Source organism: Lepisosteus oculatus, chromosome 19 (assembly GCF_040954835.1).
Source record: "Lepisosteus oculatus isolate fLepOcu1 chromosome 19, fLepOcu1.hap2, whole genome shotgun sequence".
Lineage (NCBI taxonomy): Eukaryota > Metazoa > Chordata > Actinopteri > Semionotiformes > Lepisosteidae > Lepisosteus > Lepisosteus oculatus.
The window spans coordinates 15945055-15958946 of NC_090714.1; the positions used below are offsets into that span (position 1 = coordinate 15945055).

Consider the following 13892-nt stretch of genomic DNA (forward strand, 5'->3'; position numbering starts at 1 on the left):
TTGCGGTTTTCGCCGCCGGTTGGGTTTATAACGTAAGATACAGGGCCGTGGGGAGTGTGGCCACTGTCCTGTTGCCGTCTGGGTCGTGGGTACGGAGGGCTCATGGGAAAACAATGAGCTGGATAGTCAGGGTGGATCTCTCTGCCGAGAACTCCTGTTTTCATTTGTAAATTTCTAGCTTGTCCTGGAGTACATGAGCCTTCACTGCACAAGGCACGATCGGCGCAATGTAGGATTGTTCCCGAACACAATTCCTATCAGATGAGTGTTTTCCGTTATTTCACAAGGCGGCGTGTTGGCGTGGGCCGGAAATCGGCAGCAGGACCAGCGTCTGATACTTTTAAGCTTAATCCTTTCGCCTCGAGGCGCAAAGTCAACCATCACCTGGTTTCAAAGCAGAGTTTGGGGCTACATCCGTGCTAATCCTGCGACCCCCCCCCATGTCTCCATCTCAATACAAGGGGCGCTCAAGACGTTTTTTAGTGTGCCGTGAGCTTCTTCTGACGCGCGGTCCTCCGGGGGCGGCGGAGATCGGCGGGGCACCCAGCCGGGACGGGGGGAGACTGCAGACCCAGAGAGCTCGCAGGCGGACCGCGAGACGCCACGTCAAAACAGCCGAGAGCTGCCACAGACGGGAGGCGGGGAGGGGGGGGCTGCGTCTCCCCTGGGGAGATAAGCCCGAGTGATGTCATAATTAACGAAGCGTTATCTGTTTTTAATGCTGCTGTCAAAGCCCCGGGGCCTCTCCCTCTCTCAGCTGGCTCCCAGCAGGGGATTACCGCAGAGCACCGACAAGGCCAGGTCACACCGCTTTGTGCTTTGTACTCGCCAGCTAATTACAGCAAAGCTCATCGTGCAGCGCGTGTATCGGGGACCGCCGCTGCACACCGCGGTACGCCCAAGCATGCTTTACGGTCTTGGAATGATCTGATCTGAACCCCCCCGCCGCCTCCTCACCCCTCTCCCTGTGTGGGTGACCGCAGCGTGAGTTATAGTGATGCCCCGCCCCCGCCTTACCCGGGCTGAGTGGTCGGGCCAGGTTCGCTCGGGGCGACGGCATGTCCTTGGCGTTTCCAGAGAGGGCGAACCGTCCGGTTGCCCTGAAAACTGGGCCGCCGAAAGGCCTGGCACGGGGGCAGTGATGGAAGCGCACGTCCGCGGTGGGGGAGGGGGAGGAACAGCGGGTGGCGGGCGCAGATGGACGAGGAGGATGAGAGTCCCTGACCCAGCGTGCGATCCTCTCCTTGCAGACCGATGCTCCCCACGGCGAAGGCGGGCCGCGCTCCGTAGGGGGGGCAGAGACGGGAGAGCGGAGAAGGAGCGGACATCCGCCCGCGCAGGCCGTTCCGCTGCAGGTGAGGAGAAGCAGCCGCCGGCTTCGGGACACTCGGGACGTGCCCTGGGAGTTTCAGGAGGCTAGACTCACGGGCTGCCCGTTCTCCTAGTTTCGTTTTTAAGTTACAAAACCATGAACAACCAGCTGTGTTTTTATTCCTCCTTGAGGGCAGAAGTTGCGTGTTGCGCCGGTGTAAAACAAAAACAGGCTAACTGCAAGGGGACGTGAAGGCCAGCTGTGAGCTCTTCCTGGGAGCCTGTCCACATGTGGCTCGCTGGGCTGTGCCGGGTGGCAGGGGGGAGGGGGCTGCGGCTTTCCTCTCTTTTCATAAAGACGGGGGGTTCACTCCGTGCCGAGAAGGGAAAAGAATAAAACGCACAAGAGTTTGGAAGTGTAGCCTTCCCCCAGGTGTGGAGGAGGAAGGAGGGACAAGAGGGAAATAATTTTTCTCCTTGTTTTGCAGTGTGGAATTAACCTCTGCTCTCTTCCTCTCCTGACTGCAGGCGTGTTTTTTGGTGACGGCTTAGATTTCAGAGGAGAAGAGCTCCCTTTTCTTTTCTTTTCTGTGCTAAACAGGTTTTTTTATTTGCAAAGCAGGACGGTGTGTGGTTCTTAAAATAGATTTGCCGTGAGGAGAATTTGCAGCGTTCGTCCAGTTCGTTAGCAGTTTCTTTTTTTGTTAGAGACAGTATTGGACAGATTGGAGCCTCTCGTTGTCTAAATCACTTCCTGAGCAATCCAGCTGCAGGAGAAACCTCAGAGACCGTGCTTTCTTTGGCAGGGCTCTGATTCAGGAAGAGATCTGTTGCTTTGCAGACATGTAGATGATCTCTGAGCGAGAGAGACCAGAGCCGTCTCCGCTCTTGACACGGGACGGTCAGGTAGGTTTTTGTTTTGGTGAGCCAGGACGGCAGCAGTCAGGAAGAGTACAGTTCAGAGCCTCGCAAATGGAGTCCCAGAGAAGCTGCTCGCGGCGCTGAGGTGACTCCTCAGCCACTGCAGGCGCCAGACTGGAAGTGAAGCTGCCTGTGGCACATGCCAGGCCAGGCGCCGCTCTCCGCTGGAGGGTTTGGGTTTGCTCTGGAGTTGCCGTCGCTGCGCCGCTCGCTGCAAGACGGAAAGAGCAAAGCTTGTGGTGATACTGAGCTGGCGTGACGTCTACACTAAAATGGAAGCAGCTCGTTGCTTAGATTGTTTGGTTTAAAATAGGGTACAGCTGGCTCTCATTTCCCAAAAGATCAAATGCCCGCATCACGCGTCCGTTGACGTTTAGCGGCGCTGGGAGTGGTGTCTGGGACCGTCCCGAGCCAGGTGATGCCTGATGGGGATTGTTGTGAAACTCCACACGCCTGCAGCCAGTTCGCCGCCCTTAAATTGATCCTCGAAAGCCACTTGTACCCCGGCTCCTGTTCTATAAGGGGAAAGGTCACGTGCCCGAGGGTGCCGGCGGCGTAGACGCGGACACCGCGCTGACCGCTGTCCCCGTTCGGTCCTCCCGCAGAGCACTCGCCGCTGGTGTTGCGCTGACCGTTGCCGGGGAGACGGTCCCCCTCCTCCCTCCCCTCCCCCCCTCGAGGAGAGATGGAACCCCGGGAGCTGCTGGGAGCAGAGGGGGATGCTGGGATGCTGGGCCTGCTGGCGCCCAGTCCGCAGAGCGAGGCCGTGACCCACGAGCTGGAGGAGCTGTCGCTGCAGCCCAATCAGAACCTGCCACCCCTGGACGAGCGCAAGAACGGCAAGTATCCCCCCCGAGCCGCCCGTCCGGCTGACCGCAGCTGCTGCGGGAGTGGGCGCTTTGCCGCCAGGGACTTGTGACTTTGTTCCCGCTGGCTGGTCTGGCCCTGTCCTGCCTGGGTCTTCTCGAAAAGCCGACTCTTGCTCGGCACGGACTCCGGCAAGCGGGACCGAGGCGTGGGCTGTCCCAGATGTCCGCCCGCACGGGAAACGGGTGCTGGGTGTATGTTCTCTGGACGTCCATCTCCCTGTGTGTGTGCGCCGGTCCTGCACTGGAGTGTGTCTGAGGGTCAGGTCCTGACGCACGCACACACTTCACTGTTTCGGCAGTCAAGGACTTCCTGCGTGATTCGCTGTGCTCCGTTGTTGATGTGAACCGCTCGCCTTCGGACCAGATGCACGCTCGGAGGCGATCTCCCTCATTAGCAGAGAACTCGAGATGAGTGGAGGGTTATAATGCAACACCTCTAGGGGGCCAATTTGCTGGCGCAGCTTAGAAAGGTTCAGTGAACTGGCTTTAACCCTTTCCCTCCCGGAGCGTCTCCCTGTGCTTCCACCCGTCGGTTGGCTTGTTTGTTCTCTGCCTCCCTCCCAGACTGCCTTTCGGTGACGCTGCAGTGGAGCTCGGAATGCTGTCGGAGCACTTTGGGGATCCCAGGGTGCTAGGTGTTATTCCTGTTATTTTTCTTTCGTTTTTTGGGCTTATTTTTTCTTTTCCCTAGCTGCCTCCCTGACCTTTGCTAAACCTGGGAATCCTTTGACCTTCCGTCAGCCGAGCCTCCCATTGGCTGCTCTGTCTGGTTCCCACAATCCCAGCATTCCCTGGGCCCCAGCCAGGGCCTGTCTGGAAATGATTTCCCGGTATGTGAATCCCGATGAGACGGAGCAGTGGCGGCTCTCTAGGGAGCATCCAGGCTGACCCGCTCTGTGGCACTCTGACATTTGCGGAGAGTCCCTCAGGCGTTCTAGAAGAGAGGGTGGAGATCAGACTGCCTGCCTGGACCCCCCTCCCCTGCTCGCAGGAACGGCAGATTTGCCAAGAGAACGGGTTTTTTTCCCATACCTTGAGGAGAAATTCCTCGAACGTCACGGCTGTAAAATAAGTCTTGTAGCACCGAGTGAAAAGTATGAGGGCTGAGAGGGGGTTTCCTGTTCGCCCCTGAAATGAGATCGGACTGGGCCCACCACTCTCCGGCCTCGCACCCCGTACTTCCACGGTGAAAACACGGGGCCCTCTCGGCTGTCCGCAGCCAGGCCAGGGGGGGCTTTTTTGAGTCCAGACTGGCTCCAGAGGGGGCTGGGGTCTCCCTCGTGCTGCCAAGCTCTCCCCCTGTGTGGAAGGGCCGCGGGTCGCGTCCAGCGCGCCCCTTCAAGCGTGCCCTCCCTCTGTGTTGTGGGGTTCGGGGGTGCAGGGCCTCCCGGGGGTCGCAGGCCTGGGTGCGTCTGCTGCAGGGCCGCCCTGGGCTCTGAGGTCAGGGAACGCCAGAGCCTGGGGGTCGCGCCGCGGGGTGGAGGAGGGAGGCGAAATGGGTGCGGAGCCGCTCAGCTGGAGATCGACGTTCCCTGCAGCAGACACACTGATTAAGTGCTGAAGCCCCCAGAGTCCATTAATCCCATTAATCACAGGGCGTCTCGCAATCACTAGCAGTGCCGGGACATAGGGATGTCTGGGCTTGTAGCCTTCTTAGTCCAGGGAGACCTGCTCTTTATTCCGATTCCTGCTCTGCTGGGTGAATCTCTGCGTTTTAGCTTGGTGTTGCACGTGTGATATTAGGAAGGTTTCTGGGCTTCATTGTTCCAGAATTATTTTGGCTGTAATTTTATGTGTACTTTCTACGTGTGAATGATTGTGGTATACTATTAACAACATTAATAATATTGCTTTTAGAACCACCCTGTATAGAGAAATGCCTTTTTAAAAGAGCTGCGTGTTTTTCAAGAAAAACGAGACAATGGTACTAATGATATGCAAATGATTAAGACACGTCAGATGTAAATCCTCAGATGTTTTTTTCTGATGCTTGAAAGTTAGGAACAGTCCTAACTGGGGACAGGCGTTGTCACAGCCTGCCGTTCATCGCTGAAATCAAGCAGGACTTGCAAGCTGTCCTCTCCGGACAGGCGTGGGGCGAGGAAGATGCCGTCTCTGTTATCGGACCTGCGGGGGTCCATCTTGGTTCTGCGTGCAGCCACGGGCTCGAGCTGCCCTGTCTGGGCTGCTTCCCGTGTCCTCCATGCTTGAAAGTGTTTACACTGCCGCCGGTGCGCACTGAGGTCATTCCTGGTTCAGCCAGACGGAGACACTCCCCTGTGTTGTCACAGCAGCGTCGGTGTCGAGTCCACGTTTCTCGGGGGGGGTAATGGCCGATAAAGGTCGTTTTTTACCAGGGAATGGTGTTCGCCAGAAATAAAAATCACACTTATCTAGTGGATGGCGGGAGTCTAGCGGGCTCCTTTGACACGGCGTGCGCGCGGGCAGGAAGTGTGCCTGCCGCAGCTCTGCGTGGGCCGGTTTTCTCAGGCCGCCTCCGCCTTGAGTGACCACAGCCCGCAGCTCCGGGAAGGTGAGTTAGTCACCGGCTGGCGATTCCAGCGCGGCGGGCAAGACCCCCCCGCGGACGCGGACGCGCTGACGAGGGCGGCTCTTGGCGGCGTTTTTTTTTTTATCGTCCGCCTGCAGAGTAAAAACAAAAAGCGTGACCTCATGCTGCTGCTTCACTCCCATCTGTGTGAAAAGGCGTCTCTGCTTGTTGCAGGACTGGTAGCGGTTCTTGGCCTCTTACCCTGATTTTGTGTAACCATTTCTTGAGATCCATATACCTGTTGGAGATCCTTTTGCTCCAGGGATAAAAGAGCTTAAAAGCAACTTAATATTTCATTTCCTCGCCCCCTAACGCCCGTTGTCTTCCTTCTGGGAAAATGACCTCCAACCTGAGTACTGTGTGACTCAGACAGCCCCATGGGTCAAATTACGAGGGCTTCCCTTTGAAGGGCCAAACCCCTCCCCGTTCTTGTGATTTCTAGAGAAGTCTTCTTAAAAACACTCACTGCTTCAGGGGCCTCGGGGGACATTTTGTTTTGTCAAGAGTTTCACAGCGGTTCGGAGCGGAATCTCCTTTTATTGAATTTTTAAAGCGAATCTGGACTTGAGCAGCCCTTAGCATAAAGCTACGCTGGCTCTCTGGCCTGGGCTTAGCAGGTAATCTGTGTCTGATGCCCAGCTTGATTCTCCCTCTGGCTTCGAGCGCTGCTGGTCGAAAGCAGTGATCTCTGATAGCGGTTTTTATGACTGCAAATCCTGATGAAAAAAGACGCACCGTGAGTTTTTTTTAAATTAAGAGAGGCCTTCACACGTTTCTTTTCTGGGTTTAGCAGCACACACTGACTTTACTGTGGTGCTTCCACCTCGACAGAGCATTGGTTAATGTGATCGAGGTGTTACCTCCCTTGCATATCAGCCTGAACCGGCTTGTAAATTAATCCCCGTGGATGTTAAAGCCATAAAAAAATTAAACGGTTTCAAACGTCCTGCATCGTCTAAATGGGGAGTTTCTATTCAAAGGGCAAAAGATATTGTGTGTGCAGTGGTAGCCAAGGTAAGGATTCACTGCTACTGTTAGGGCAGTACAGTCCCTTCTTACCTTTTTATGCAGCACAGTTATGTTGCTGGCATGGCATTTAACTTGCATGCGTTTATGATTTTAACCGTAAAGACAAATACCGCTTTTGTTAAAAGTGTTGGAATGGAAAAACCCAAAATAGTTTGTCTTTAAAAGAAAGAGAGTGCAGACACCCTGTAGGTCTGTTTCTATTTGACTTTGCAGTAATTGAATCAGCGTGCTCCGGCCACACAAGAAGCCATTGCACAAAATTCTGGCACTTCAGAAAGACTCGGAAGATATTTTGTTTTCCCTCAAAGTGTCCTGTCTAAACAGGATGAGCTGATGGAGGAAAGACAGTGACTGCTTCCAGACAAATCACAGTGACATCGCTGAAGTCACGTTTGTTCGACTTGTATTACTGCTGCTAAAAATGCGTACTTTTTCCCCCCGGTGATATCTTACTCAGACGGTTTGGGTGTCAGAGCACGCAAACAGCAGCCTTTTCCAGCTCAGACCTCCCCCTGCCTGGTGCGCTGTGCTCTGTCCATGTCTCTCTTGAGTGAGCACAGCACTGCATTCCAGCTCCGGCAAGGGTTAACTGCATCACCCCGCTCAATAAAGCCCTCCCCCGGGCTCCCTCACTGGCTGGGCGGCGCAGGCTCGGCGCTGGAGAGTGTGCACATTCTTCAGCCAGTCAGACGGATTGAGAGACAGAGAGAGACAAAGAGGGAGGCATTGCTCAGGGCCTTGCAGAAGGGATCAGGGATGTTCCAGACAGAGGCTCTTCTCCCAGTCTCTCCAGCTCCTCGCCCTCCTCCTCTTCTCCCTGGGCGGACTTGCCCCAGCGGCTCTCGGGCTCCTGGATTAGATGGCTTTCCTAGAAGTGGAGACCCACACCGTCGGCAGAAGCAGATTCACCTCAGGTGCACCTCCTGCTCTCTGCGTCTTCCTGCAGGCCAGAGCTCACTGCTTTCACCTGAGGGACTCGAAGGGGCTTATGTTCCTGGTAGCTCTTGATGTTCCTCTTTCTTCTTTTCACTGATGCCTGAACTTTGTGCCCCAACGCAAGAGTTGCAGGAATGCGAGTGCCTCGGTTTCGAACGCAAGGAGCATGGTTGCGTCTCGAGACTGATGGGGGAAAGGTGCCTCCTTATTTATGTTTTTTACCCAGAGTCTGCCATGCTCTCACTGTGAGGCCAGCCCTGTGGCAGAGAGTCTTCCTTGGTCTCTCACTTTTCTGCGAAGACTTTTAGATATGCTTCTGCATTCTCTGCCCGTGCCAGATTGCAATGCGGTCAGCCGCAGATTTGCTCAGGGAAATATGCCGCAATGGTGCTCAAGGCTGGGAAGTTGTAAAGCAGGACGTGTTGGACTGGAGGAGCTTCTGCTCAGTTGTGAGCTGGACTTGGCCACATGAGTGGTTCTCTGTCGAAGAGATGAAAGATTAAAACGGCGCCCTTTATGTTTCAGAGCAGGAGAAGTGATAGGAACTGATGTATGCTAGTGTTTCAGTTATTCCTGACCTGAAAGGATGTTTACGCTGTGCTTTGCTGCAGTAACTCTGCCAGCCCCGTACTGAAAGACCAGGTGACATCAGATAGGTGTGTCGAGTTACTTTTCAGGAGGGAAATTTCAGTCTGACTGGCACTTGATTACTATTTGATAAAATGGATTTGTATATATGTTAATGTACTTGCTAGTGCTGTTTTAGAATCCCTCTCCTTGCTCCAGTTCCCTTTAAAATCCCAAATCAGCAATTCCTGACAGTATACACTGCTGTCATTGCTTAGATGCTTATTGTAAACCCTTAAAAGTCGTAGTCCGACCCAGAGTTTTATACTTTATCAGCATTTACACAGTAACCATACAAGACAAATTTTCAATGTTTTTTGATTTAGATGCTCCTGTTTCATTTCTCTAAGTGTTGCTGTTTTTCAGGGTTTTCAGCACTGAAGGATAGTATATTGTTTTTCTGTGAGTGGAAGGTGAAGCCTTTAACAGTGACCCTGTTGACCCTTTTGTAATATCCCTTGCCAGCAGTCGTGTCTCTGAACCGGCGCGCCAGCGCCCCCTTGCAGTGCCAGCTGGTACCGCTTTGCTCTGGCTGCCCTGTGAAGAGAGGCCCCTCCGTGTGCAGGAAGTGTGTCGTGAAGCGAGACAGACAGACCCTTTGTCAGGTCAGGTGCAGAGAACCTGCTCTCCGCCTGAGCGTCCTCGTAGGGGGCTGCTGCTGCGCCAGGGGGTCTCCTTCTCGTGTGCGCCGGCCGAGACGCCGTGACGTCAAACGGGTCGCAGGTGCCGAACTCGGTGCTCGGCTGTCCAGCCGGCGGAGACTGGGGCTCGCCAGAGCCCCCCCTGACTCCGTAGGGCGCGTTCGGGACGGGAGACGGGAGAGGAGGTCGGCACTGAGACTTTCTCCTGGGCCTCCCCAGGTGTGTGAAGCGAAGAGAGTGTTTAGCCCTCCTTGACAGGGGCGCGTGTTGCTGATGCAGCAGGCGCTTGGTCCAGCGTGGCTCGGTAGGGCTGTCCTGGGGCTGGGGCTGGCGGGAGTCCCCGAGGAGGGAGCGGTCCGGGCAGCTCGGGCCGTGGGACCCCCAGGACGCGAGGGGCCCTGCAGCGGGGAGGGTAGCGGATGAACGGATCACTGCAGCACGCTCCTGCGGGAGACCCATCGCTCACGGCCACGCTTGTGCTGCTGTGTGAAGAGCTGGGATTTGTTTGTAAGCCTCTGCGCAAGGATCGGCATCATTCAGCCCTATTCACGCGAGCACACTTGGGTGTGTTTATAAACATTTACAGGCGAGGCCCGAGCGGCTTCCTTCTCGCTGTCCGCAGTCGCTCTCGTGCGGGAACTCCCATGGAGTTTTTTTTAAGGCTGCTTGTTGCAGCTGCAAACCAATTCACGCATCTGAGGCAGAGGGGGGCTTGCGATACAGAGTCTGGTGAGGGAAGTCCTAGGTCCCTGTGCACTTTGGGGCTTGGCTTGGTCCCCCCCAGACGTGGACCAGAGCGACGTTTTCGCTGCGGTGATACCAGGACACGGTCGTCCATGGTGGAGAAACGCTAGGCTCTGGGCTGTCCCGGACACGCCCAGGGCAGAGTAGCGGGCATCTTTTTTTTTTTTTGACCCAGAGATCACAGGGAGTTTTGAATAACACGGTATAGATCGTCCGATTCGGAAAAGGCCCGGAGAGTCGTGCAAGCTCTGCTTCGTCAGGGCCGTGATTCCTTTGGTCCTGTGTTGTGCTATTGTTGCCTCGTTGTAGCGGGAGCTGGGTTTGAAGCGTGTGAAATATCCCTTTTTATTGAACGGCGTCGGAGTGCTGGCCAGCTCGGGGCCTCTCTCACCTGCCGGCTGGTATTGTCTCGACAGTTTCAGAGCGAGCCGAGCAGGAAGTGTGTGGGACGGGTTTTGCCGAGCGCCTGGGTTTCCCGGCGCGGGGAGACGGGGTTGGCGGAGTGGGGGTGCACTTGCCGTCTCCTGTGCGCGCTGGGTTAACGCAGGCCACTTCCTGTTCTCAGAAAGCGGCGGCCGCCCCAGTCCGTACGGCGGGGGGAGGCGACCGGGCTGTTGGATCTCCGAGGCACGGCAGGCGGTGCGCTGGTGGCGGCCCGCTCTGTTGAAAGAGGCTGACCATCCTCTTCCTCTCTCTCCCTCCCCGCAGTTCTCCAGCTCCGGCTGCAGCAGAGGCGCACGAGGGAGCAGCTGGTGGACCAGGGCATCATGCCGCGTGAGTACTGACCCGGTGGGGGGGGTGCTGGAGGTACACAGGCTCCGCAGCTGCCTGCACGCTCCACCTACAGAGGCACAACCCCTAGGAGTACCAGTATTTGTTTTCAGCAAACTCAGGGGACTGATTCCATGTTCCCTCTGCTCTGTTAGTCAAAACCGTGCTCGGTCGCCTATTCTGGACCCGAGCTGACACGGCGTGTGCGCGGCTGATCTCCCTGCCCGTCTGCTCTCGCGGGTTATTGCCTTGTCCGCGCTTCACGTTTCGCCCTGACTGAAACTCTCCCCTTGCTCTGCCTCTCCTCGACGCGCGTCTGGCGCAGAGTGATCTGAATTATCACGTCGCAGAGGGAGTCCACCTCATTCCGCTAAACCGCTGCGCAGGAACGGGCGTCAGACGGCCTTTCGCTCCGGGGAAGTTGGGAATCCAGGGATCCCGCTGTTCATGCGGGTCGCTGGATGTTAAAGGAAGGTGTTGCACGATGGGGGGGGCATAATTCTGCGGCTGCCCTGACCGCGCTCTGAAGGCTGAAGGCCCGGCTGCGCTGACAGGCGTCCCTCACCTCCATCTTTTCTCACACAAAGGCACGCTGCTCGGATGCTGGTGCCGGGGTCACGAGGGGAAGCAGTTGCTCTCCAGCGGTGCGGCCCCGCGGCGGAGCCCCTTCCTGTTGTTGGCGGCTGCGGCTGTGGGCTTTCTGGCCGGGTTCCTGTCTGGCAGCCGTGCTCGCGTGCTGCCGTTCTCTGCCCCTCTCCGTGGGGCTCTGCACAGCTCCTTCCCTCGTGCAGCCAGGGGAGACTCCAGGCAGCTCGGCCCCGTGCTCGCCCTCGCACACTCGGAGTTTATACCCCCGTCTTACAGGGGAGTTACTACATCGTGTACCAGGTGGATGTCGGTGCCGAGGCTGAGCTGAGAAACTGTATGTGTGCTCTCACTTTCACCAGGATGATCAGTTTCTTTGCAGCGAAGGGGCATCTTCACAGACCTGGGTGGCCAGCAGTGGGCTCAGTATCCTGACCCTGTGAGACTGTCGCAGTGGGTGATTTAAATTCACCGGAGAGCTGCATGTTCTGCCTGCCGATCAAGGCTTTCGGTATTTCCCTCTGCGGGCCTGCAGTGTTTTAATCAGAGTGGCTGCTCTGATCCTCGGACGCCTCGTGTCGAGTTGGCAGGGAGGGTCCAGGGGCGGTCAGCACCAGACCCTCTTCCACCCCCGACCCTGAGGGAGGCCAGGGGGAGGGGGTGAGAGATGTGTGTGTGAGTCTGTTCAGCCTGCTGTTTATAGAGCGAGGCTGTGAGTGTAGAGATAAGCCCTTGATTACAGGCTGATAGTCAGTTGCGAGGTGACTAACTCCCCTGTGTTGCCAGACTGTGCAGTTGCAGAATGACTCACCTGGGGCCGAAGGTCCTGCTCAACCGCTGCCTGATACTTGTAATGTGAATGAACTCATTTCCACCGTGAAAACCACTTCCTGCTGAGCTCATTCCCAGCCAATCAGAGCGCAAAGTCTTGGGAGTCTGCATTACTTCATCATAAACTGATTAATTCAAAACGTCTCCAGTCTGCTGTTCCTTCAAGAGCTGTGCTCCCAGCCGTGAGCGCGTCATATTCAGGAGACCACATTCTCCTAACCTGAAAGTTATAAGATTAGGTATTATAACTAACCAGCCACTGAAGTCTACAGGGTCAGCCTGTCTTCTTCCCCTGCCTTCGTCAGATGGGGAAGAATTGGATGTAGGCTCATTATATCGTGTCACACCTTTTGCTTACGTTGTATTTTGAGTTGTTCTTTTTCATTTGATGAATAAATCAACTTAAAAGTTAATGATGTGTCCAGTGTTGTCAAAAATAAAACAAGACCAGCAGCCATCAATCCTCTGTTAATGAATGATGCACGAATGTCAGTGGAAGCCTGTGCGCTCTGCGCGTGCTTTGACTAAGCCCCTGCCTATGATCTCAGTGGGTTTCCTTGCCGGGTGCTGTAGTGTTGAGGCCGCATGGGCTGGTCTGAGTGGGTGATAATCGGGCTGGCTGTGAATGTGTGTTCTCTTCCACAGCCCTGAAGAGCCCAGCAGCTTTTCATGAGCAGATCCGCAGCCTGGAGAGAGCCCGGGTGAGTCCCAGCCGACCTGGAAGTTGTAGTGGAAGTAATCGTAATCAAGAGAGATCCAGCGGCAAACCGTTCCTCAGAGAACAGTAAATCCAAAGGCTTTGTGGGAGCACATACAGGTCTTCCAGCAAAAGTGTCCCAGTCGAGCAAATCAATTGGCCCTGCTCGGTTATTACTCAGCTGCTCCTGGTAAGTGGCGCATTAGTATAAATGAGTATTACATGGAAGAGATGCCACTGCGTTATTTTGCTAGGTCCTGCTCAGCTGACATCCTAAGTACACCTACCGTATGCTGACGAGGTTTTTATCTGGCGCTCCAGACAGGTGAGCGTAAACACTCTTTTTCCTGTCTGACGCCCCGGCAGGCAGGATAAAGGGCTCCGAGTTTGCCGAGCTGGTTACGTCGATAACTCTCGAACAGTTACAGAGCTCATCTCGGCCCCTGGCAGGACGTCGGGGACCCGGTCCTGCAGACCATCTGCGAGACCTTTCATTTCTTAATCGACCCCGCTGTCAGAAACCAGTGACCGAACATAATTCATGGGTTTCAGGGCCTGAAGTGCCAGCTCTGCAGGATCCCGCCAACTGCACCGGCGTGCCGTGTGGGCATCCTGGGATCTCGGAAGCCCCCCCACTAAAACCCTCCGTTTCTCCCCGTCTCTACAGACCGAGAACTTCCTGAAGCACAAGATCCGCAGCCGGCCGGAGCGCTCCGAGCTGGTCCGAATGCACATCTTGCAGGGTAAGGACGGCCGGGGTGGAAGGGGCGGGGGTGTGTTGAGGCGGCGCTGACTGGGTGGCACGTGCTGACCTGGCAAAGTCGCGCTGAGCCGTTGCCGTTGTTGTGGGACAAGAGGAACTGAAAGGTTATGTCCGTAGAAAAGCGAGAAAGCGCGCGCGAGGCGTGTCTCGGCGGAGAAAGATCTCCGGTCCTCGGCAGCCGCCTGCGAGGCCCCGAGACAGCCCGGGGCCGCCCGGCCGTCCGGGGGCTGCACGCGGCGCAGGCACTCACCCGCTCTTCGCTGGCGGACAGAGACGCTGGCGGAGCCCTCCTTGCAGGCCACCCAGCTGAAGCTGAAGCGCGCGCGGCTGGCCGACGACCTCAACGAGAAGATCGCCCAGCGGCCCGGCCCCATGGAGCTGGTGGAGAAGAACATCCTGCCCGTGGACTCCAGCGTCAAGGAGGCCATCATTGGTAAGGGAGGCCGCCGCTGCCACCTGCTGGCCAGGGTGTTCGTTGCAGGTCAGGTCCGCGACGGGGCCGCCGCCCTCCCGTGCAGAACACCTTTGTCAGAGTGTTGCAGCAGTTTCTGTGCATCGCCTTCGAGTTTCCTGGGCCTCGGCGTCCCTCGTGAGCGTTGCCGATTAATAAGCTGCG

General features: G+C 56.2%; 1 protein-coding gene across 12 annotated transcripts in view; it reads left to right on the forward strand.

Annotated features, from left to right (window-relative positions):
* mrtfba (myocardin related transcription factor Ba) overlaps positions 1-13892 on the forward strand; it is a 45408-nt gene that overhangs the window by 16307 nt on the left and 15209 nt on the right. For 7 of the 12 annotated variants that reach the window (XM_069180641.1, XM_069180646.1, XM_069180644.1 and 4 more), the window contains 6 exons: positions 1251-1355; positions 2838-3071; positions 10338-10403; positions 12462-12517; positions 13181-13256; positions 13548-13706. In XM_069180641.1, the coding sequence (XP_069036742.1) occupies positions 2918-3071; positions 10338-10403; positions 12462-12517; positions 13181-13256; positions 13548-13706 (511 nt within the window). In that variant the 5' untranslated portion in view covers positions 1251-1355; positions 2838-2917. Of the gene's footprint in view, positions 1-1250; positions 1356-2837; positions 3072-7375; positions 7596-10337; positions 10404-12461; positions 12518-13180; positions 13257-13547; positions 13710-13892 lie in introns of those variants that run through there. The other 5 variants (XM_069180651.1, XM_069180652.1, XM_069180647.1 and 2 more) reach the window with 4 other exon arrangements.